We start from the raw sequence: 21,961 nt of genomic DNA, 5'->3' as shown, positions 1-21,961 counted from the left end.
CTTGCCCATCTCTGCCCGTATATCCTTGAGTGCCATCCGTTGACAACAAGAGGCGACTCTGCTCGTCCTCGTCCTCGTCCTCGTCCTCGCTCTTCCCTTCGCAACCCCTCTAATTCCTAATCGCCCGCAATCATGCCTCCAGACCCAAAGGATGCCCCGTTTCCCACCAAGCAACTCATCATCATCGGTAGGTCCAAATTATATCCCAACGTCACACCCCCTCAACGCCTTTGCTCACCCCAGCACCACAGGAATATGTCGATTTTCCGAGCCTCTCGCTTTCAATTCCATCCTCGCCTACTCTCCCAAAATGGTCGAGGATCTCGGCATGTCGCACCGCGATGCTTCTTTTTACGCCGGCCTGCTCGTCTCGGCCTACGCCATCGCAGAAGCAATGACTGCCCCGTTGTGGGGTATGGTTTCTGACCACTATGGCCGCAAGCCCATTGCTCTCACCGGCCTCTTGGGCGTCGCCCTCTCCAGTCTGGTCTTTGGCCTTGCCCCCACCTACTGGGTCGCCTTGCTTGCCCGCTTTGTCGGCGGCGCACTGAACGGCAATGTCGCAATCATGCAGACCATGGTGGCGGAAATGGTCAAGAACCCAGCCCATGAGCGTAAGCTGTCGGACCACCCTTGCTGTCGCCAACATTCGGCTAATCCACCACAGCGCGCGCGTACGCGACCCAACCCTTTGTCTGGACTTTGGGCGGCATCATTGGTTCGGCAATGGGTGGTTTCCTCGCCCAGCCTGCACGACTGTACCCAAACACCTTTGACAAGGACGGCCTCTTTGGACGCTATCCCTATTTACTGCCTAACCTTGTTGCCGCCGTTGGAATCTTCCTCGCCATTCTCCAGGGTATGCTTTTCCTAGAGGAAACTCTTGTTCGCGAGGAGAAGCCAGAGGGAGAAAACGGAATTGCCGACCACCACGATCACGTTGACCACATGGCCACCATCAACGAAACCCCGGTCAACGAGAGGAGCCGTCTTCTGCCACCGCCTCCAAACCACCAGCATCTCGGCCGCGAGGGTCGCGGCTCGACCGCTGGATCTACGCGCCACCGTGGCTCCATCGCCAGCTTTACCCGCGATCGTTTGGCTTCAATCTCCGTTTCAGGCAGCATTCGCCATATCCGCAAGCGAGCCTCGTTCATGGAGGAAGGCATGCCCATGCCCTTTGACCAGCGTTTTGACATCCGCCGTTCATCCTTTGGAACCATGCACTCGATCAAGATCCAACAAGATGTGCTGCCTATTCGCGGCGGCCCACCCCCCAAGCCCCGTCGCACTTTCAACAGAACCGTCGTCATGGTCATTCTCGCCATGTCTATTCTCGCCTTCCACCAAATGGCCTTCTTCTCAATCCTTCCCGTCTGGGTCCTAGACGACCACAGCCACAGAGGTCTCGACTTTCATGGCGGTCTCGGCCAGGACATTCCTGACGTAGGCACCTTTCTGACCGTCAACGGTTTCATCACCCTCTTTGTCCAGGGCTTCATTTTCCCCATCTTTGTAGAGTGGGCTGGAGTCTGGAATTCCTTCCTCTGGATGATCGTCTTATACCCCATTACCTACCTATTCGTCCCATTTATCACCGCCTTTCCCCCCATATTCGAGACTACTGGTGTCTACTTTGTCCTCTTCTTGCAAGCCTTTTTCGGAATCGTCGTTTTCCCATGCGCTCTGATTCTGATGAAGAACGCCATTCCATCCCCGCTTGTCCTCGGTCGCGTCAACGGCCTCGCCATGTCTGCATGCTGCCTGGCAAGAACTATTTCCTGTCCGTTGATTGGACTCATCTACTCTCTTGGAGGCTCAGCAGCAGCTTGGTTCAGTCTCGCTGCCATAGCCATCATTGGTGCCATCCAGCTTCTTTGGGTTCCCAAGGAAGAAATCGGTTCAATTACCATTGATAACGGCCTCAAGAAGGTCCTTCATGACGATGCCGACGAGGATGCGGTTGACGACATTTCCATCATTGAGTCTGTACGATAACAGATGTCACCTTGATTTACGAGTCTATTGTTTCCAACAAGGCGGACTTTGGAGTGGCCGTCTTAGAATGTCTTTGAGAGTTTTTCTTTCTCTCTCTCTCTCTCTCTCTTTCCTTCCTTTACAGTTGCATCGTCTCTCGGCGTTTTTGGTCAGTCTCTACATTTGTGCGTCTCGAACATCGGGCATTTCAGCGTCTCTCGCATATCACATGTCCTCAGTTCCGATTCCATTGGCAGGTGCTGCATTCATTTACACTTTGTCCGTTCTCTTCTAGCAGATTGTCTAACGTGAGCGCGATAGAAGTTAGGTAGCGCACGGTCAATGGGATCTACAAAGATCTTTGACGGACCCGCAGTGGATCAATTGCTAGGATGGCCGGCTCTAATAATCTGGCCGAGCTTACTATTTGCCTAGTACGCGGGCAGCTGCTGGGACCCAGTCACAGTCTTGCATTGGCCTACACCTGCAGACCTAGACCGCCGCAAACCTTCTTCCAAGTACAACATGCCGGGTATTGCAGGGTCTGAGAAGAAAATGGTGTGTGCTATTGGGGTGCGACAAAAGGAAAAGTAAGACGGAAGCACGCTCTCACAACATGCCGGAATGCAGTAAGACGGGTTATTTATGATCCTGGCTTCCCGGAGACAGGGAGAAGGAATTACATCATAGCAACAAATCTCGTTGTAGTTGGCGATGAGGATCCAATACACTTGGGACCCATAAAATTGGCTTATGAGACTAGTGTTGTGAAATGGAAATGCCTCACTTCCGAGGCGCAACGAAACGTGCATGGTGTTGGCCGGCCGCGGGCTGGCCGGCTCCCGGCTTGGCAACACCGCGCAAGTGCAAGTAGGTACCTCTTGTGCGGTAAGCTGGCCCTAGATCCTTCGCAACCGCCTACCCCAACGCCACACACGCGCGAATCCCGGAGCCCGGTGATGCTTCTTTAGCAGAAGCAATTCATTATGACGCTTGACGCGGTAACGCGACAATGGATCATTGGGGCGACCCTTGGGCAGATAGTAATGTCGAGCAACAAAAGTCCCCGAACAAGAACGCGGTGATTTCACCTCCACCACCATCACTTGCGCCTGCTCCAGTGCTATTGAATGGGTTCCTTGACGATGCAGGCTGGGGGAACGAAGACGAGAGTTTTGGCGACTGGCGTGCATCGACTGGGATCAGTGCTCCCAGCGTCGCCCATGTAGAAAGTCGACAACCTAGCCCGAGCCCTTTGAGAAACCACAACGTCGCTGAAGATACTTTACACTGGGGCGTAGACGAGGGAGCCAAAGACGCCATACCGAATATCGAGGAAACATGGGCAGGGCAAAACGGAGAATCTTCTGACCTCGACAACGGCACTTCGGACACGTCAGACACATCGACCACCATTCAGGCAGACGCAGACGCAGACGCAGATCCAGAACGAAACGAAAAAGATGTTCCAACCCGGTCGCAACCTGACGACGACGACTCTGCACGACCATCTACACCGCAATCCGAGATCAGCCGCCCTGAAGCGCCGGTCGAATCCTCTCGGACATCGCTTGAAGACGAAGAGGCTACTGCAAAGCACACTATAGACGAGGTAGAGCCAAAACAAAACCATGGAAATGTTGGCAAGAAGGGGGATGAGGAAGAGTATCATGGCTCAATTTCGGACAGCGATAGTACTGAGGAGGAATATGGAACTTCTACAGCAGACACGCTCCTGACTCAAAGTCCTCAGGATCGGAGTGATGCCGCTGAAGACGCACCAAGTGACTCCAAGGAAGACGAGCCCAGAAGCTCTACATCGCCATGCACTGAGCCGACACCAACATCCTTGCCAACGACAACCACCGCCGCACAATCTCACATTGGAAGATATCAGCTTGACGCTACTCTTCTTGATGAATTATTCCCTTCAAAGAAGAATGGGGTGGAGCTGGATGAAGCTCCGGAGGACCCGATATATTCAACCTCTGGGCGCAAGGCCTGGTATCGACTCACACGCAAGCAAACTATGAAGGAGTTCAATAGCGGCAACAGCGATGACAGCTACGTTCGAGTTACATGGCCGGGCTCTCAAGTCAGGTCTGAGGTTCACAAGACTGTAGCTAGGTGGGCGCGCGAAGACCGCATGTCAGGCACAGGACCCGGTGCCCGGGCTTCATTTTACTGGGACACCCCAGCACCAGTCGAACCCAGGATACCCAAGGGTCACCAGCGTACGAAGACGTCAGTCCCTACGGAGCGCATAAACGCACCAATGAGGCAAAGCCTTCCGCCAATGGCTACCAACACCGCAGCTGCATTCAACTGGGCTTCTCCCACATCCACAGGAAACCCTTGGAAACAAGACAACCCAAGCCTGAATTCGGTAGTCTCACTGCCCACGTCCAAGCCAATTGCTATACACAATGAGCAAACACAGAATTCTCGTCCTGTCTCAATGGATCTCACGCATGGTGTTGGAGAAAGACTAGGGTCAACGGTTATTTCCCTTGAAACACCAAATGTCGCCAACACAACACCACCTCCACCTCCGACCACAACGTCAGCAAATTCATGGGGAGACACCAGCACTCTCGACACAAACACTGCTGGTCCAAAACAAAGCACCAATGTCCCCGAGGACGAAGATGATGATTGGGGTGAGATGATATCAAGTCCCACAGTGTTTTCCCCCGTTTCAGCCTTTCCGAACTCTATATCCGCCACTCCTGACAATACTGTGTCAACTTTGGATCCAGCCCCTGAAAAGTCGCCACTTGAAGATTCATCAGCCGACGCCATGCACGCAGCTTCTATTGTTCGCTTGAAGAGTACAATATCGCCGACATCTGCCGTATTTGGACGAAAGAGTTTCGTTCCGTTTGGCGCTGAACATGGCCCCATTGGACCTGGGATCTTGAAGCCGGTCAAGCGGTCTGTTGCCTCTACTGCTGAAAAGCCCAAACCTGAGGCGCTATCAGTGCCACTGCGGGCAACTCCTCCACATAAAGCACAAGAAGCGACACTAGTGCGCGAATCGGAAAAGACTTCCGAGGTCAAGACTAAGGATCCTGAGCCTTTAGCAGACAGTGTGGTGGATGACTTTTCTGTATTCGAAACTAGCACGTTAGAATCGGGGCCTGTTCAACCTATGACTCCGCCTCGAGCTCCAGCAAAACCCGAGCCGACAGTTGATTCATGGGCGGACGCGGATTTCTCAATCTTTGAGTCAGCTCCAACAACAGCGATTGCACAACCAAAAGCAAAACATGAGCCTAGAGATCCCTTTTCCGTCTTCCAAACTCCTCCACCACGACCAAACAGCGCTGCATCTTCGGCCAAGACGTTTACTCGGTCATCACCACCGCGCGTTGTGACACCGCCCGCCATCCAGCCTCTTACTGGCGCTACCAACTCCGCGCAACGGCGGAAGAATGAGGAAGACAGAACCATTAGAGAAATACTGGCCGGGTTGCCGGATTTGAGTTATATGTTGCGATAAAAAGATGTTATTCTGTCCAGTGACTTTGTTGGCATTGTGACGCCTTTTGCATTGCATCTCGCGCGGCGTTTTTGGGGTGATTGGAGAATTTATACATATGTGGCTTGATTTTTTGCTGTTACGCCGGCTAAGAGTATTCAGAGATCATGGGATCATGTTTATATGTGTACAATTGGTTCTTTTTTATATTATTATTATTCCGTGTAGTATAGAGGCTAGCACTCATATATGATGGACCTTTTTTACTTTGCACGTACATCTTTCCACTATCAATGTGTCGTTTCTCGTACACTAACTTTTGGACAATCAACTGTGATTATAAGCAATGTCATGGACTTTTTGGGCGTTGCACATACTGCGAAAAAAAAAAATAGAACTGCCCAACTATGCAACAGCTTTCGGAAAAAAATTATAGATTCTCATAAACACTACGTCATCCCTGACTTGGAGCATCCATCAGAGCACCACCCTGAAACCCCAACCTTCCACCAAGCACAAACCTCCATACAACCGCCCCAACCGTCCAATCCCCCCAAAACCACCATAATATGCCCCCCCTAATCCACATAGTCCGCCACGGCGAAGCCCTCCACAACACACACCCCGCCTCCCCGCACCGCGACCCCCCCTTGACAAAATCCGGCCACTACTCCACAAAACACGCACACCTCCCCGCTTCCCCAGACCTCATCCTCATCTCCCCCTTGACGCGCACCATTCAAACCGCCCTAAACATGTTTCCTTTTCTCTCTTCTTCCTCCCAATCCCCCTCCTCCTCCTCCTCCTCCTCCTCCTCTACATCATCCACAAAACGCATCCCGGTACACATCTGGCCCGACCTCCGCGAAACGTCGCCAACCAGCCCGTGCAACCAATGCTCGCCGCGCGCCCATCTCGAAGCCACGTTTCCACAATTTGATTTCTCGGGGTGTAGTGAGGATGGGGATTATGCGGAGGAGGAAGAGAGTGGGGTGGGGCAGAGGGCGGAGAGGGTGAGGAGACGGGTGGGCGAGATGGTGGAAAGGGAGGGGTATGAGAATGTTTTTTTGGTTACGCATAGGGGGTTCAAGGAGGGGTTGGTGGGCGGGAGGCGGTTTGGGTTGGCAGAGGTGAGGTCGTATAGGGTTGAGGGGGAGGGGGAGGGGGAGAGGAGGTGGGTGCTGGATACGGGGGACAGAGGTCATGTATTTCATTGATCATCAAACAATTCTTGCAGTGTGGACAAGAAAAAAGAGCACTATGCTAAGGCTCGTACACATCTTCTAGCAAGGATCAACGTTGCATATGCGCCATGTCGCTCATCTAGAAAGTCTTGAACTTTCCGCCCAAAGTGCCCCAAGTGCCAGACCACTTGCCGCCAGTGTAGTACTGCTGGTAAACTGAATCGTCGAGTCCGATACAGAAGACATCGATACGTCCAGTGCCCCACGAGACGGCAACTGGAGCACTCTTGAACTTGCCCGTCATTCCCTTCCAGTCACCCTGCCATTGGCCGTTGTCAAACGCCTTGTAGTACATCTGGTCATCCAGGCCGACACCAAAGGCATCCAGCCTGCCTGGGCCCCACGAGACAACCGCGGGAGTGCTCTTGAACTTTCCACCCACTCCCTTCCAGTCGCTCAACCACTTACCCTTGTCAAACGCCTTGTGGTACATCTGGTCGTCCATGCCAATGCCAAAGACATCCAGCCTGCCTGGGGCCCACGAGACAACAGCCGGCGGGCTCTTGAAAGTACCACTCATTCCAGTCCAGCCAGACGTAGTCCATGCGTTGTTCTCAAACGCCCGGTGGTACATCTGGTTGTCCATTCCGATACCAAAAACATCAAGTCTGTCGCTACCCCACGAGACGGCTGCTGGGGGGCTCTTGAACTTGCCCGTCAGCGCCTCCCAGCCATCTGGCTCCCACTTGCCGCCATACACCTTGCGGTACATCTGGTCGTCCATGCCAATGGCAAAGATGTCGATGCGTCCATTGCCCCAAGACACAGGCACAGGCTGGCTCTTGAACTCGCCGCCGGTACGCTGCCAGTCGCTGTTGATCCACGATCCACCGGTCTTGCGGTGGTTGCCCCACGTCTTGCGGTACAAGTGTCTGTCCAGCCCGATACCGAAGATGTCGAGCCGGCCGTGGCTCCACGAGATGGCCCCGGGGATTTGCATGAATTTGCCGGTGAGTGGCTCCCATGCGCCATCGATAGACGGCTTCCATCCGTCCTGGCTCCGGTCGAATCGCTTGCGGTACATTTGGTCGTCCTTGCCGATGCCGACGACGTCGAGGCGGTCGGGGCCCCAGGACTCGACTGAGAGCCAGGTGCGCATGGCGATTGGCATGGAACCCATGGTTGGTTGATTGTTTGTTGGTCTGAGTATATTGGGATTAGAAGATGTATGGGAAACTGCGAATGGTGAAACTGACTTGAATGTATCAGGAGAAAAGTGGGTTGGTAGTAAAGATGTGAGGGCTGGAAATGTTGCTTGTGTCTCTTTACAGTGACTGCTTGACAAGTATTTATATTGCTTTGACTCTCTACAAGACATGTATGCTGGGCTTTTATTTTCATCTTGCCTTTATTCGTCATCGGTAACTTCAGAATCAACAAATACAGGATATGCAATGTGCAGCTCTATGGCATCCACCACTACCATCTCGTTCCGGTAGTGGTGGCAAGAGGCGGTGAAAAGACTCGGTCGATTACTACATGATACATCTGCATAATGATGGTCTAGATTACGTGGTGGAGGGCCTGTATAGCCGCTTGATACCGACTTGTGAACTGTATCAGGGTCTACTGCCTGGAAAGAAGGTGGCAAGTTGATGTTGGTGTTGATCTCATCGGTCAAGTCATTCGGAACCACATAGCAAATGTTGTTTTTCGGTTCACTTCAGCAAATCTTGGTGGTCCAGACATCTCACAGCAGATCACAAATCGATGTATAGACCCTGTCTTCCACTGTACCAGGCAAACGGACGCCTTTACATGCCTCTTACGCACCATTCATGGACCCTTGCAAAAACAACAACCTGACATGCATTCCGGACCCTCATCGATAACGTCACACACATGTACCACGCTTGGTTAAAATGATCCGATTGCCTGAAAGTGCCTTCCGGTGAACCCAGCAAAAGAACACATTCATACTAATACCCAATACCGCAGGTAAGCGAACAAAAAGTCCAGCCAGCCAGATCTTGTGTAACCACACTTTCCTTCTATTCCTCGTCTCACAAACAAACACATAATCTCGAAAAAAAAAGGACAAAGCTCACAGCGTGGCGTCTGCAGGGCAAATTATCCATTCAAAAACAAAAGCTTGCGTCAACTAAGCATGCATGTTACCGCTTACCCGTTTGTATAGGGTCTTTTCTGTGACATCGCAATCCAATATCCCCCCCCCCCCCCTCCCAGCACATTCTAGATATCCCCATCCCTCGATATCATCACTAACCTCCCCAACCAACCCGCCAATCCTCAACCTCACATACACACTTGAACGTTCCATTGTGTGCATAAAGCACTTGACCTCCCTCCCACCTTAGCGAAATAGAAAAAAAAAAGCAACCATCATACCCCGCAGCATGCACATCAACACGCCGCGTTTACCCCCCCTCCCCTCAATACCCGCATAAGCGTGTGCATAATCATCCTTGCTTCGTAGGAACGGGCCGTTAGCAATGCGTTTGGCGCCAAGGTGGAGCATTCGGCATCCCGAGCGATGCTTGTTTCCATGGGACCGATTTTCGAATAGAGACTACTACTATGCTGGGGATATGGGACTGTGGGATTTGCGTAGGCTTATGATTTAGATTAGAACGTTCTTCTTTGGATTGGAACAGAAGGGGGGAGAGGGAGACGCTTTTTTCTTCTTCTCGTGGTCGAAGGATACATCCGGCGCCGGGGCCGGGGAATTCTCTGCAGTTGTGGGGGGGGGGGGGGGGGGGGGGTGTTTTTTTTGACGGTGTTGCTGGAAAGGGAATATGGGCGCGGTTATGCCCGCTTTCCTTTGAGCTCGAGGATTTGCTTTTTTCTCTTTTTGTCGGAGCGGCTAGGTGTTTCTTTTTCGAAGCGGGGCTCGTATGTGTATACTGCTACGTCTGAATGTACATCATACTACAGGGTGTATTGTGGATGAAAAGTAAGTGATTGGTGGTTGACGGGGTTTTAGTGGGCGAATTTACTCACTGAATCTTAGTGTAGTGAGCCTTTTTCCCTTGGTTCTGCAGTGCCTGCGTTGAGAGCCGATACCATGATAAGAATTATGAAGTGGAGGCAATTCAGTAATCTTTATGCTCCCTTGGTATAGAGTAACGAGACGTAAGGGGTCTGATAGGATACGGCACTTAAGACCGAAGACGTTATAGTTAGTCGGAACTCTTGACCAGTCAACATGTCAGAGGACTTTTGGGGCTTTTTCACTAATTGACTGCGGGCCATACAAAAAGTTCCCCCGCAAGTCTTTTGGTGTGCTTTTTTTCTAGAGCTACGTAATATCGGCAGAGTACAGCCCTCACGGACAGTGGGGTAATAACGAATCAGACGGATAGAACTCAATTATGTCTCAGTACTATCTATTTCCAAGCCCCACAGTTGTATGTACCACCAACGTTACATGCAGGTCCAATTCCAGGAAATGTCGTTCTCCCTGGTATGTCAACAAACCACATGTTTTGTAAAGTTCAACATCGAAGTGGATAATAGTAATGTGTCAGGACATTAGGATAAAATTCTGAGAAATGTTTTTTTTTGGTTGGGTATCATACCTGGACGCCTGCAAATGCTCAATTAATCCCTACACACTAGATGCTTTTTAATCTGCTTCTTCTTCTTCCCCTGCTCGTTCCATGCGTGCCCTGATGTCTCGTACAAGTGCTTTTGCATCCTCGACTTCCACACCGTCTTGGCAAAGTTCGTTTGCAAGCTCCATTGCCCTTTGGTACATGCCACGCATATACTCCCAACGTGCGAGCCACAGCCTAGCCTTGCTTGTCGTAGCAGTTACACCAACACCGCCTGCACCCTCCATCCCAGCTTCTTCAAAATCGGGGCCTTCTTCCTGGGCAAGGACCAGCTCCATATATGCTGCGCATTCGTTCATGTTATTTATACGCTCGTACAGCAGGGCAATTTGGTAGAGCACGTCGGGATCCAAGACGCCTCCGGCAAGTCCAGAGACTTCGCCACTACCAAACGATGTACCGACGCCTGCATCATAGTAGGAGCCAGCTACCAATGCACGTTTGTAGGACCGTATTCCATTCATGACCTTGCCGACTTTGCCAAAACATTGTCCAACAGCCATCCAGAGCTTTGGATCGTACGGCCGTAACGCAGCGGCGCGTTGGTGGTAAAAGAGCGCATACGAATGCATTTCCAGCACTTCGTACGTTTGTCCCAAACCGTACCATGCACGATAATCTTTGCGGTTGACATCGACAGCCCGCCGGTACGACTCAATGGCGGCATGGGTGTTCTTCATTTCAACGAACTCGTGACCCATCAATGTCCATGCTGACAAAAAGGTGCGATCAAGTGTCAGAGCTCTTCGAAAGTACATGACGGCCTTTTCGTGCTCGGATTTGAGTGAATAGTAGTTGCCCACCACACAACACGTCTCTGGACGAAACTTGTCCGTGGAAGTGGCCAGCTGCGCTAAGAATGCAAGTTTGGGTCGCATGCCCATGACGTAAAGTATGTTGGAATAGTTGTCTAAATGGTCCACCCGGTGGGGATCGGAGATGAGGAGGTCAGAGAAGATCTGTTCGGCATCATCAAAGTCCTTGTTGTGGTAGTGGAGTAGAGCGCGTTGAGTCTTGAGAAAGGCCGAAGTGGGAAAAATGGTGAGAATCTGCGATAGTGACGAGTGTATCTGCTCGCTGACAACGTATAGCTCTTGCGAGGATGTGACATGGAAAATGAAGGTCATGAGATTTTGGGGTAGACGCGCGACGATTCGGTTGAGATCTTCGGTAGTGCTGAGTAGTGCCTGCAACTCTTGCCATGCGCCCCAATTGTACGTATATTGATGAAGACTCTTGACCAGATAGTCAATGGCGAGCTGCTCGTTCTTTCCTTTGGCCAGCACCATGCCGTACAGATACTCGAGCCAGCCTTGCGGTTGTCGCCCACTGTCGGGGAGATCTCTGAACCACTCGTCCAGGACAGCGGAAACAACTGGCAACTCTTTGTTCATGGTGACGCCTCCATCTTGGGGGCCCAGTATCATCTCGCTATCCTCGTTCATGCGCTTCTCACCCGCAATGTACTTAGCATACAGGGCCAGGAAGAGTGATTTCTGGCTGATTCCCTTGACCGTATCATTGGAAAGCTTTCCCTTTGTTGGCGTAAACATGGTGGCCTTTCCCTTGGCCGACTTGGCCTTTGACGTTGGGGTCGACGAAGGATGCGACGCGCCCTTGGGCAAGGGTCCCGGGAGAAAGACGGCGGCACATCGATCGTATTCGCGACAGTCAAAGTACGTTTTTGCGAGGAGGAACTTGTGTGCCTCACGGGCTTCTAGGCGGGCTTCAGTAGCGTCTTTGGGCACAGGTGCTGGTGTTGGTGGCGGGTGCGCGTCAGACATGGGCGAGTCGACATCCGTGTCTGAGCCATCATCGTCGTCAGGCGATGGGAGAGAGTCGAGCAGTTCTGCAGCCCTTGTCAACATCAGTATACACGCGCCCGCCAGACATCACCCAAGGCCAGTACGCACCATTTGGCTGAGTGGTAGAGGCAGCGCTCGGTGCAGCTAATGACGGCGTCCTGGAGCTGGGCCTTGAGCTGGGCCTCGTCAGCCTGCGATAAGGTGCCCATGACGGATCCAGACGAAAACAGGGTATCGCTGACTTGGACCCAATGCTTCTATATACAACACGGTGATTACGGTCACTGGGCAGAGTTTCGGAGACCGATGCACGCGTTGTTGTCGAGCTGCCTGTATAGGGTACGTCGCGGTGGGGCAGCAACCAATTGCCCGGCTTAACCTTTTGCCGGCAGACTCGCAAACTACAACTAGACACCGCTCCCATCAACACTCACTTACTGCTGTCCCTCTCATCTTGAATCCGTAAGCAACCTTCAACCATCAAAATGCCAACCACAGTAGCCGAGTTCGAGAGCGTATGGCCACGCATTGTCGCGGACCTCCAGGACCATTGCAAACAATACAAGCTGCCCCAGCAGTCTCTTGATTGGTTCACAAAGGTACGTCCTGCCCCACCACACAGCGAGCATATTCAGGGTCCATGATGCTCACCACGCCAAACCAAACAGTCGCTCGATTACAACACAGTCGGCGGAAAATGCAACCGGGGAAGGTCCGTCATTGACACGACGTCCATCCTTCAGGGCAAGACTCTCGACCCCTCTTCTGAAGAGTACTTCCGCGCCGCTCTTCTAGGATGGCTGATTGAGCTTCTTCAAGCCTTTTTCCTCGTCACTGACGACATCATGGACTCTTCCAAGACGCGTCGTGGAGGCCCTTGCTGGTATCTCGTGCCCAAGGTTGGCATGATTGCCATCAACGATGCTTTCATGCTCGAATCTTCCATTTTCATACTGCTCAAGAAGCACTTCCGACAAGAGAAGAGCTACGTTGACATTGTCGAGCTGTTCCACGAGGTCACCTTCCAGACAGAGTGTGGTCAGCTTTGCGATCTCCTCACTGCTCCAGAGGATGATGTCAACCTCGACAACTTCAGCCTCGAAAAGTTCACCTTTATTGTCATTTACAAGACTGCTTACTACTCCTTCTACCTCCCCGTTGCCCTGGCTCTCTATCACGCTGGCGCCGCCACAGCAAAGAACCTGAAGACTGCCGAGGACATTCTGATCCCAATGGGAGAATACTTCCAAGCTCAAGATGACTACCTCGATGCTTTCGCTGACCCCTCGGTTCTTGGCAAGATTGGAACCGACATCATGGACAACAAATGTTCATGGCTCGTCAACCAGGCCTTAAAGAAGGCCAATCCCGAGCAAAGGAAGCTTCTCGATGAGAACTATGGCCGGAAGAATTCTCAGAACGAGGCCAAGGTCAAGGAGCTGTACCACGAGCTTAAGCTCAAGGAGTACTACGAGCAGTGGGAGGAGGAGCGCGTCGCCGATCTGAGGGCCAAGATTGCCCAGGTTGATGAGAGCGAGGGCCTGAAGAAGGACATCTTCGAGGCTTTCCTCCAAAAGATCTACAAGCGCAGCAAGTAATTTTTGCGCGGACTACTACAACGCCAGTAATGAGATACCATATGATTCCACGTTCAATGTTCAATTCCTACCGTTTCAACACTTCTCAAAGTGAAATCACATTCCCAACATGTATTCAACGTGTCCTGATGCAATAGTAAACCTAAATACAAAGTCCAGTTCCCCATGGGCTCGGCTAGCCTACCTAAGATAGCGCCCTCCACAAGTGGCCCGAAGAGCCTCATCACACATCCTACCAACGTCATCGCCACCACCGCCCAACCATAAAAACGCCCAATTGCAACAATGTCTTCTACACAAGCCGTAATCTCTGTAATCGGCTCTCTCAATGTCGATCTCGTCACACGCACCCACCGCGTCCCCGTCGCAGGCGAAACCCTCGCCAGCGAATCCTTCAATATCGGCTGGGGCGGCAAAGGCGCAAATCAAGCCGTCGCCTGCGCCCGTCTCTCACGCATAAAAGCGCAAGTCGCTGCCTCGCAAGCCTCCGACGTCGAGGTGCGTATGGTCGGTGCAGTCGGCCAAGATGAATTTCACCAGTCGTTTCTAAAAGCACTGCGAGACGACGGTCTCAACACTGACAAAGTGGAGATTCTCCCCGGAAAGAAGACGGGTGTAGCTGTCATTGTGGTTGAGACGGGTACAGGGGAGAATCGCATCATGTTTAACCCTGGTGCGAATGGCGATGTACCTGTCAAGGATCTGGTGGATGACGATGCAAGTGTTGCCTTATTCCAGCTCGAGTTACCGTTGCAGGTTGTGCTGCATAATATGACTGTAGCACGCAAGAAGGGGGTTGAGACTATTATCAATCCTGCGCCTGCGATTCCATTGCCGATGGAAGCGTATCAGGGATTGGGGCATCTCATTGTAAATGAGACGGAAGCTGCGATTTTGAGTGGGATTGAAAAGCCAGATAATTGGGATGAGGTTGCGGGAATTTTCATTGCGAGGGGTGTGAAGAATGTGATTATTACTCTTGGGGGAGAGGTGAGTGTTTTTTATCTCGTCTTTGTGGGTTGATGGCGAGATTTTACTTACGGGATGTAACAGGGTGTCTTTTACAAAACAGCAAAACAGCAGGCTTCGTCTCAGCAAGGTGTCATTGTGCCAGCTCGCAAGGTTCAAGTTGTTGACACAACGGCTGCTGGAGACACTTTTGCCGGTGCTTATACTGTTGCTGTAGCTCGCTGGAAAGTTATGTCAAAGGGTGCTGACTTCGACCTTGACGCTGCCATCGCACAAGCAAATAGAGCTGCTTCAATGACTGTGCAGAGAGAGGGCGCGCAGTCGAGTATCCCATGGGCTGATGAAGTCCCAGAGTCATGAGTATTGGATAGTTGTAGCTATGACGAGTGGACTCAGAAATATAGACCAAGAGTGAAACATTATAGGACCATGCATGATCTATCCACATTGATTGCTCTATTTTTTTCTTCTCCAAAACATCCTAGAGTTCAAGTTGCTCTCGAATAAAATTTCACATATCTCCATTTCCGTATCTCATTGGTGCCCATTGCAAGAACAGCAGTCGCACTGATCTTCTTCCAGGTCATCGCCTGGACAAGGCAGCCAGCAGCGATCTGCATCGGGAGTGTGGTTTTCGAGCATCGCGGAAGTGTTCACTGAATGGTATTGGTTAGGTAAATCGATGTTCGGGGAGATATCGGTACGTGCGTGTGTGCGGGAGTTGTAGGATTTGGAGTGCTGGATGTCAAAGTTTCTGGGCGAGATATCGTTTATAAGAGATAGAGGCGCGAATGTTTTGGGTCAAGGCGGTTGTGTTTGTTGAGTTAGAGAGGTGTGTTGTTCATGTCAGTCCAAACGCAGGCATGATGTAGCTGTGAGGGGGGGATAAGAGAACGTGTTAAAGGAACAAGGCAGCAAACGACTTCTGAACAGCGCATGAAACATGATGCGTCACTTGCCATGTGGCCCAGAACGATGATTGTAATACTGCCAGCAATTTATTCTCCTTAACGAATCACAAATCAGAAGGAAAAAAATGTAAGCGAACGTGACCCCAACAACGTGGGAAATCCAGCTGAGCCACAAACGAGAGAACGCTGGTGGCATGACCAGACTTTGCATACGTACACCAGCAACTTCGAGCGCCACTGTAGAAAGGCATCTACGTGGCTGCTTTTCCCGCCACCCCCCAAAACCACCCCTTTCTTTTCAAGCCTTACTTAGGCTGCGCAAACGTACTTCCAATCGGGCCAAACTTGATGTTGGAAAATACAACCTGAGCATTAGGATTGCTGGCTTCCACATCAGCAGGCACACCGCTGCCGGCTTCGCATGCGCCGCGCGCCACACCGGGCTTCGCTGGGTCTGCGTCGACTGGGTAGTTGCCATCGAGCCAGAGCATGTTGGCGTAGTGGTCATCCCAGAGCGACATGACCAGGACCATGCCTAGCGCCATACCCTTACCCATCGAGTCCATGCCACCCCATTTGTTGAAGGGATAGACTTCTTCTTGGAAGACTTGTTGTTGCGTGTCGCACCACTGCTGAGTGATTGAATTTCCTGTCTATTCATCTATCAGCCTGATGCATCCTCTTTTTTTTCCGAATGTAGCGACTCACCATGCCGGGAACAGTAGGCTCGGGGTTAGCAAAGACTTTACCGTTTTGTACATAGAAGCGCTTGAGTTCGGTGAGTTTGTTGCCAGAGCCCAGGAACTGCGTTACGACTGTCATCTTCTTGGTGGTATCGACGGTCTTGCCCCGGCCGTAAAAGTCCGTCACTCCAACGCGATAGGGGTTGAAGTCGCAGCCGTTGGCGTCGCAGGTACCGGCGTAGCGATCGAGCGAGTAGGTACCGCCGCACTTGTCGTCTACACAGACGGAATAGCCTTCGGGCTGGCAGGAATGTGGGGTCAGGGCTGTAGCCATGGAGTTTGCCTCCCAAACGTCCATCTCGGCACTGCGGTTTTGTTAGCCATGGCTGCCAGGAGGGGGGGGGGGGCAGTAAACATACCAGCATGCGCCCTTTTTGCCGATGCCTGCGTTGGGGTCGGATGACGAGGCCGTCCAGCCTTCGGCGTTGGCTTGGCCATCAACGTACTTCAAGTCTCGTGCGCACTGCGCATCGCAGTATCCTGTGGGTTGTAAGTGACTTGTGCACATCTTGTAACTTTGTACTCTCTACCTGTTCCGTATTTAGCACCCGGTGTCCCCTGACCCTTCTGAGGCATGGATACAAAGTACAGAGCGCCATTCAGACCGCATGGCAACTGTGAGAGATCGACGTCGAAAGTGAATTCGTTACCGATAAGTTGGAACATCTAAAGGGTGGGAATTTCAAAGTCAGAAAGTCTTCTGGATTCATGGTTTAGTGAAAGGGGGCTTACTTCATAGTTGTTGGTATCCTTCATCAGATAGGTACGGGACCCAATGTTTGTCGAGTACTGGCCCTTTGTGATGAACTTGAGACTGAGGGAGTTTCCCGAAGTCGAGATACCATAGGTTCCACGGTAATCGGAGCCTTCAATCGCGCAGTTCTTGGTGCATGCTGCATTGTCAGGGCAGGCTGTCTTGTTCCACTCGTTACCGGTGTAACAGTTCGTGTAGCCCCCGGTTGAATGGAGCCAACGCCAGTTGGCATCAATGACAATTTCTCCATTCACGTTACTGCAGGATGTTCCGCCTGTGCCAGTGCAACGCTGCCATGTGATTTTTGGGTGCGTCTCTGTCTGTTGGGTTCCGATGACCCATCCGGATACGCTATGAGCACAGAGGGCCAGAACTGCCGCTGAGGCAGAAACAAAAGACATGGCTGAAAGGTTTTTCGTTGAGACTGAGCGCTTGCAACCGGTAATGACTGGATTTGTAGAGCGGAACGTTCATGTCTTAAATATGTTCCCAGGCCATACTCTTTTCTCATGCCAACACACCTCTGAACGAGCTATTATGAAAGTTTCTTGGTACAATTCATCAAACGCACTCTTTGGGTGGAGCTCTCAGTCACTAGGCTGAATATCCAACGGGCCGTACAATCCGAATATATCTCAAAGGTCTCACTGTGATGGCACCCAAGGGGCTACAGCATCGTATGACCAACTTTTCCATAGAACCTGTTCATTACTTCCTGAGTCGTGAAGGTGCGTAGCCTTGGTGATTGGAACGTTTTCGCCAAGTAGTCAATACTCCGGTAGATGAAGTCAAGAGCCGTAAAGCTGGGGTGCAGTGCGGGGTTAGCGCATAACAGGCGCACTATGGCATGTGGGGCGGATGCAGGTTGGTGAAAGCTTAAACTAAGCTTCTTTGGTATTACGTTGGAGTTGTTAATATTAATTTGGATGTTGCACGTGGAGGCTTGGAACAACGGTTCCAAGAACGCAGCAGCAGTGGCATGTGTGCTCGACAGAGTGTTTTGTGGGGTCGACAATTAAGGATAAATAATGTAGTAGAGACATCGCGTGAGACGGGGCAGTACAATGGGGGACATGCGGCCGATTAGCTCATTCAATGACATAGTGCGCATTCAAAAAACTATCTTGTGGAGCATCTTGAAGGTTCTTTTCAAGGCAGAAGGGCACTACAGAAGCTCACACTCGAAAATATCCTCTGAGACTGAGCTGGAGTAACATTTTCATGTGCTTATGGGACCTGATATGAGTGCCGATCAGACGTCGCGAACAGCTCACCTACTCCTGTGACCAAGGCATGCCCAATGAACTTCAACAGAGGGCCAAGCTCTTCATCTAATGTCTTTCCATGCCATTTTCTGCTGTTCAATCAAGTAAAGCACAAATCCACATGCACCATAGACTTTCTAGCCAGCGATCCCACATCAACTGTTCCACTACGATGTGGGGAAGATAATCTAACACTAGCGAAAATAATGCGATGATCGGTGCTCTTACGATAGCATCAAGGTCTTAAGATTACACATTATCAATTGGGTCAACAAAATCCTGTTAGTCATCTTCAGTAGTATAGTGGTCAGTATTTCCGCTTGTCAAGCAACTGACAGATCGCGGGAGACCGGGGTAAGTACTTCGAGATTATCTCATAAGATCTTCGCTTATTAACACCCATCTTAGGTTCAATTCCCCGCTGGAGAGTTCACTTTTTTGTTGGAAACTTTTTTTGCGTTGTGGTGGGTTAGTGGGCGTGGTGGAGACAAGAAGCGGTCCTGACTCGGTTGGATTACTACTAGTAGGACTTTGAGAAGCGGTGGTGCTGGGCTCACGTTGGGTGCGGAACACGCATTCAGTATGCTATTTATTTCACCCAACTGCTGTGAATATTGAATCGACTATCTTTGGTAGTATGGTGGAAGTCGGATTAATCGACTTTTTGATCTGAAACTGCTTAGGGTTATAGACCGCCAACGTACAGAGCTGGGATTTTTTATTCCAGAGATTGATCGAAGCTTAGGAAATTGTTCTAAGGTTTACTCTATTTAATAGCAGCCGAGTAGCTATCACAGTACTTATGTAGGACCATGGAGTGTCAAGACGCCAGGAGTCTTCAGCGCATTGATACTGACCCAGTGTCATTTGCCCGCTTCACTAAGCTGCGACATTAGTTAGAACACTGAATCTAACCACATGTTTTGCTACCGCAGCCGCAACTGAGGGGGTCTGGTAAGAGTCGGCAAAGTCACTGCGTTAGCAAGATTTTATAAAGTGGTTTGTTACTGAGTCTTGAAAAGTTATACGGATGGCTGAATATCTCCGCTTCATATATTGAGATTGAGCAAACCAGTCCTTCATAGCCAAACTTTTCATCATCAAGTTGTTCTATCGTCTTCGCTAAGTACTGGTGTTAGTTTGGCGCGATAGCTGCTGTCGCTGAGCAGGGGGGGCAGACGAGCAGGCCAATCGACGGCCGTCGCTCGACCCCCTGACCAGCGACAGCTGTCGATTGGCCTGCTCACCCCCCTGCTCAGCGACGGCTGTCCATTGGCCCTTTCCCCCTGCCGAGCGACACCAATCGACAACCGTCGCTCGACTCCCCTGTCCAGCGACGGTTGTCAATTGGCCTGCTCACCCCCCTGCTCAACGACAGTCGTCGATTGGTGTCGCTCGTCAGCCACAGAAGCTAGCCACTGTCGGGAGGCAATGGGAATCTTCAAGCTATAATTATTACACCTCATACTTACACAGTAATCTAGCCTGTTAGTTTTGACCCACCAAGTCTCCAAAAAACAATCGCTGGGCTTCCTATTGACACCGCTGGCGATGTGACTAGTCTTGGCTGAACCCTTTCCGCAGGTACCTCCGCTTGCTACTATTGACAGCCAGGGTGTGAAAGTATAAAACGCGGGTAATAAGTAACCATGATTTGCTAGCCCAGGAAAATGCGGGGCGACTGCGCTCTTCGATAGGCAAGCAGAGTCGACGTTACATTGCCACGTTTCCATCAACATCAATGCCCCTTCGTAAAGCAACAGGCATACAAGCGGTTTCCATAGCACATCATAGCTTCGGTAGCCGGCTTTCGGGGTACGTATTATTAGAAACACCAGAAACAAGCGGTCTCTTGTCGGCCATTGTACCTATTTCTGTCGTGCCGAAGCTTGACGGCGATCATCTTGATCCCTGCACCAAGGATCTTGTTTTGCTTTTCAGTGAGGAATTACATGACCAGTGCGCCAAAATCTGACCAAGAGACGGCTTTTCTGTCTCGAGATATCCTCTCTCAGCTAGAAATTCAACAAGTAGCTCGTGCAGAATGATTTAGACAGCGAAGACTTTTGGCGAATTCGATTAATACATTGTATAGTTGTATTCCCGTTTCGTACACGCGCGCAGCTAGCATTGCAGGGGAGGTGCACAGGCTACAATATTCCTCAATTAATACGAGGCCTGTCGTATCTCGAGCCAACGCTTCGGCATTGCGCAGAGTAGGTGTCATGTCAAACCACTAGCAATTCAAGGGTACCAGAAGGGATATATAAGAATCCAAGGGTTTCTGTCGAGTATGTCACCACAATTCTAACGCTCGTTTCACTCGCTTCAATCTTTCTACGCCGTCCAACCCACTTAATCCAAACCAAAATGCGTTCCCAAATATTTGCTGGTCTTGCCCTTGCCGCCGTCGCTGCTGCAGCCCCAATGGAAAGCCGCGCATCTGACGAGCAAGTTACCATCAATAATGCTGTCTTCGTACGTCAAGATGGCAACGCCAACGACAACTGGGATACTATTACCAGCGTTAGCCTCAGCCTGACCACTCCATCCGGCTCTGTCAACTGCAACGCAAGCAGCTTCCCGGATCCATCTGTCCCATCCAACGTGTACCCATGTGCCGACTCCACATACTCCTTCCAGATTAGTAGCCGTCCCGGTTATGATCTCTACGCCATCACTGTCACCCATAAGGTCTCGGACAGGTACGCCAATCCGCTCTTCTCCTTGCGTCGTTATACTAACTGTAATAAGCGTCACTTTAACCGGCACTGCCAACGTTGGCTGCAACGGCCCTATCCCTATGTCCTGCTCTCAGGTTGGCTCTAGGCAGGCTACCCTTACTGCTGCTTAAGCGCCAAGTATGCTTCCTATAAGAAGTGAATCGGGGCTCGGGCAGCGGTGTACATACGGCCTTGTAAAAAATCAAGATAATCGTAATGTTATAGAGAGCGAATCAAAGTCTTGCCGGTTCCTTCCTTCACTTTAGTTTGCATTGTGCAAGATTGGCGAAATTGTTCGTGATATTGCGACGTTGTTCAATGGACTTTTGTTTCCAGATCCAGCCAACACTCTCTCTACTGTAAAGACAGCCACACTATGCAAACCCATAACGATGAACAACTTCTATCCACATGACTCTGGAAACGCCCTCAGGCCCTTATATTGGAGCTTTTTGACGATGTACTCCACAAAAATTCACGTCCGGAAAATTCCATCATTCAAGTTTCTCTTAGGGACTTTGTGTAACCATTTTTACACTTCCAGGACTTGATGGTATCTCTCGCTCTTGCATGATGTAAAAGAAAAGAAGTATCCTACCAGTTTGAAGCTACTATTGTTTCGCAGTAGCTTGGTGACGCCAAGGTAACTGCACCACTATTTTATTGGCAACGTCGCTCCTCCGCCACCCTCGTGATGTTAGACAAATCTGGTTAGGTAACTATCAACCAGAGCTTCGTCACACACTTCATGAATATGTCTTGCACTCTGAGATACCCGTGTGTCTTTCGCACTGGCTTTCGCACTAACGTATATCGTCTCTTCATGTACCTCGCGCACATCTGACATATTAACACCGCGTTGTGCCGATTTCAGTAGGTTGGGATGTGGCCTGCCATTCTTTTATGAGATAATTGA

The 21,961-nt window shown here is 50.9% G+C and overlaps 9 protein-coding genes and 1 non-coding gene across 10 annotated transcripts; 7 read left to right on the top strand and 3 right to left on the bottom strand.

Moving 5' to 3' along the window:
• Nucleotides 1-132: 132 nt before the first annotated feature.
• Nucleotides 133-1,998, top strand: PSV08DRAFT_370441 (major facilitator superfamily domain-containing protein; the record flags this gene model as incomplete). Its single annotated transcript, XM_014226332.1, has 3 exons — nucleotides 133-187; nucleotides 252-614; nucleotides 668-1,998. 3 exons carry the CDS (start codon nucleotides 133-135, stop codon nucleotides 1,996-1,998), a joined length of 1,749 nt encoding a protein of 582 aa, XP_014081807.1.
• Nucleotides 1,999-2,897: 899 nt separating this feature from the next.
• On the top strand, nucleotides 2,898-5,716 carry PSV08DRAFT_38222 (uncharacterized protein). The gene has a single exon (XM_014226333.2). The coding sequence runs from the start codon at nucleotides 2,990-2,992 to the stop codon at nucleotides 5,477-5,479; it is 2,490 nt and encodes an 829-aa protein (XP_014081808.1). The 5' UTR covers nucleotides 2,898-2,989; the 3' UTR covers nucleotides 5,480-5,716.
• Nucleotides 5,717-6,027: 311 nt separating this feature from the next.
• PSV08DRAFT_388979 (histidine phosphatase superfamily) lies at nucleotides 6,028-6,675 on the top strand (the record flags this gene model as incomplete). The annotated part of the gene is made up of 1 exon (XM_014226334.2): nucleotides 6,028-6,675. The coding sequence occupies one exon, from the start codon at nucleotides 6,028-6,030 to the stop codon at nucleotides 6,673-6,675; it is 648 nt and encodes a 215-aa protein (XP_014081809.2).
• PSV08DRAFT_200750 (uncharacterized protein) lies at nucleotides 6,644-7,946 on the bottom strand. Its single transcript, XM_014226335.1, has 2 exons — nucleotides 7,899-7,946; nucleotides 6,644-7,844 (listed from the first exon to the last, which is right to left on the bottom strand). The coding sequence occupies exon 2, from the start codon at nucleotides 7,820-7,822 to the stop codon at nucleotides 6,782-6,784; it is 1,041 nt and encodes a 346-aa protein (XP_014081810.1). The 5' UTR covers nucleotides 7,823-7,844; nucleotides 7,899-7,946; the 3' UTR covers nucleotides 6,644-6,781.
• Nucleotides 7,947-10,228: 2,282 nt separating this feature from the next.
• Nucleotides 10,229-12,310, bottom strand: PSV08DRAFT_221482 (anaphase promoting complex subunit 8). The gene is made up of 2 exons (XM_014226336.1): nucleotides 12,191-12,310; nucleotides 10,229-12,134 (listed from the first exon to the last, which is right to left on the bottom strand). The coding sequence occupies exons 1-2, from the start codon at nucleotides 12,289-12,291 to the stop codon at nucleotides 10,289-10,291; spliced, it is 1,947 nt and encodes a 648-aa protein (XP_014081811.1). The 5' UTR covers nucleotides 12,292-12,310; the 3' UTR covers nucleotides 10,229-10,288.
• A 201-nt stretch (nucleotides 12,311-12,511) lies between these two features.
• Nucleotides 12,512-13,742, top strand: PSV08DRAFT_290573 (isoprenoid synthase domain-containing protein). Its single transcript, XM_014226337.2, has 2 exons — nucleotides 12,512-12,681; nucleotides 12,751-13,742. Exons 1-2 carry the CDS (start codon nucleotides 12,568-12,570, stop codon nucleotides 13,678-13,680), a joined length of 1,044 nt encoding a protein of 347 aa, XP_014081812.1. The 5' UTR covers nucleotides 12,512-12,567; the 3' UTR covers nucleotides 13,681-13,742.
• A 193-nt stretch (nucleotides 13,743-13,935) lies between these two features.
• Nucleotides 13,936-15,063, top strand: PSV08DRAFT_290564 (Ribokinase-like protein). Its single transcript, XM_014226338.2, has 2 exons — nucleotides 13,936-14,670; nucleotides 14,734-15,063. The coding sequence occupies exons 1-2, from the start codon at nucleotides 13,966-13,968 to the stop codon at nucleotides 15,007-15,009; spliced, it is 981 nt and encodes a 326-aa protein (XP_014081813.1). The 5' UTR covers nucleotides 13,936-13,965; the 3' UTR covers nucleotides 15,010-15,063.
• Nucleotides 15,064-15,865: 802 nt separating this feature from the next.
• PSV08DRAFT_177846 (glycoside hydrolase) lies at nucleotides 15,866-17,458 on the bottom strand (the record flags this gene model as incomplete). Its single annotated transcript, XM_014226339.1, has 5 exons — nucleotides 15,866-16,213; nucleotides 16,269-16,608; nucleotides 16,663-16,783; nucleotides 16,834-16,969; nucleotides 17,036-17,458. The coding sequence occupies 5 exons, from the start codon at nucleotides 17,456-17,458 to the stop codon at nucleotides 15,866-15,868; spliced, it is 1,368 nt and encodes a 455-aa protein (XP_014081814.1).
• A 1,153-nt stretch (nucleotides 17,459-18,611) lies between these two features.
• On the top strand, nucleotides 18,612-18,751 carry PSV08DRAFT_t21. The gene has a single exon. It is a non-coding gene; the product is annotated as a tRNA-Asp (tRNA).
• Nucleotides 18,752-20,749: 1,998 nt separating this feature from the next.
• Nucleotides 20,750-21,176, top strand: PSV08DRAFT_370433 (uncharacterized protein; the record flags this gene model as incomplete). Its single annotated transcript, XM_014226340.1, has 2 exons — nucleotides 20,750-21,027; nucleotides 21,077-21,176. The coding sequence occupies 2 exons, from the start codon at nucleotides 20,750-20,752 to the stop codon at nucleotides 21,174-21,176; spliced, it is 378 nt and encodes a 125-aa protein (XP_014081815.1).
• Between the last annotated feature and the right edge of the window lie 785 nt (nucleotides 21,177-21,961).

This window comes from Bipolaris maydis (assembly GCF_028858645.1).
Source record: "Bipolaris maydis strain C4 unplaced genomic scaffold PSV08scaffold_5, whole genome shotgun sequence".
Lineage (NCBI taxonomy): Eukaryota > Fungi > Ascomycota > Dothideomycetes > Pleosporales > Pleosporaceae > Bipolaris > Bipolaris maydis.
The sequence above is the reverse complement of the archived record's forward strand: the minus strand, read 5'-3'. Positions and strand labels throughout refer to the sequence as shown.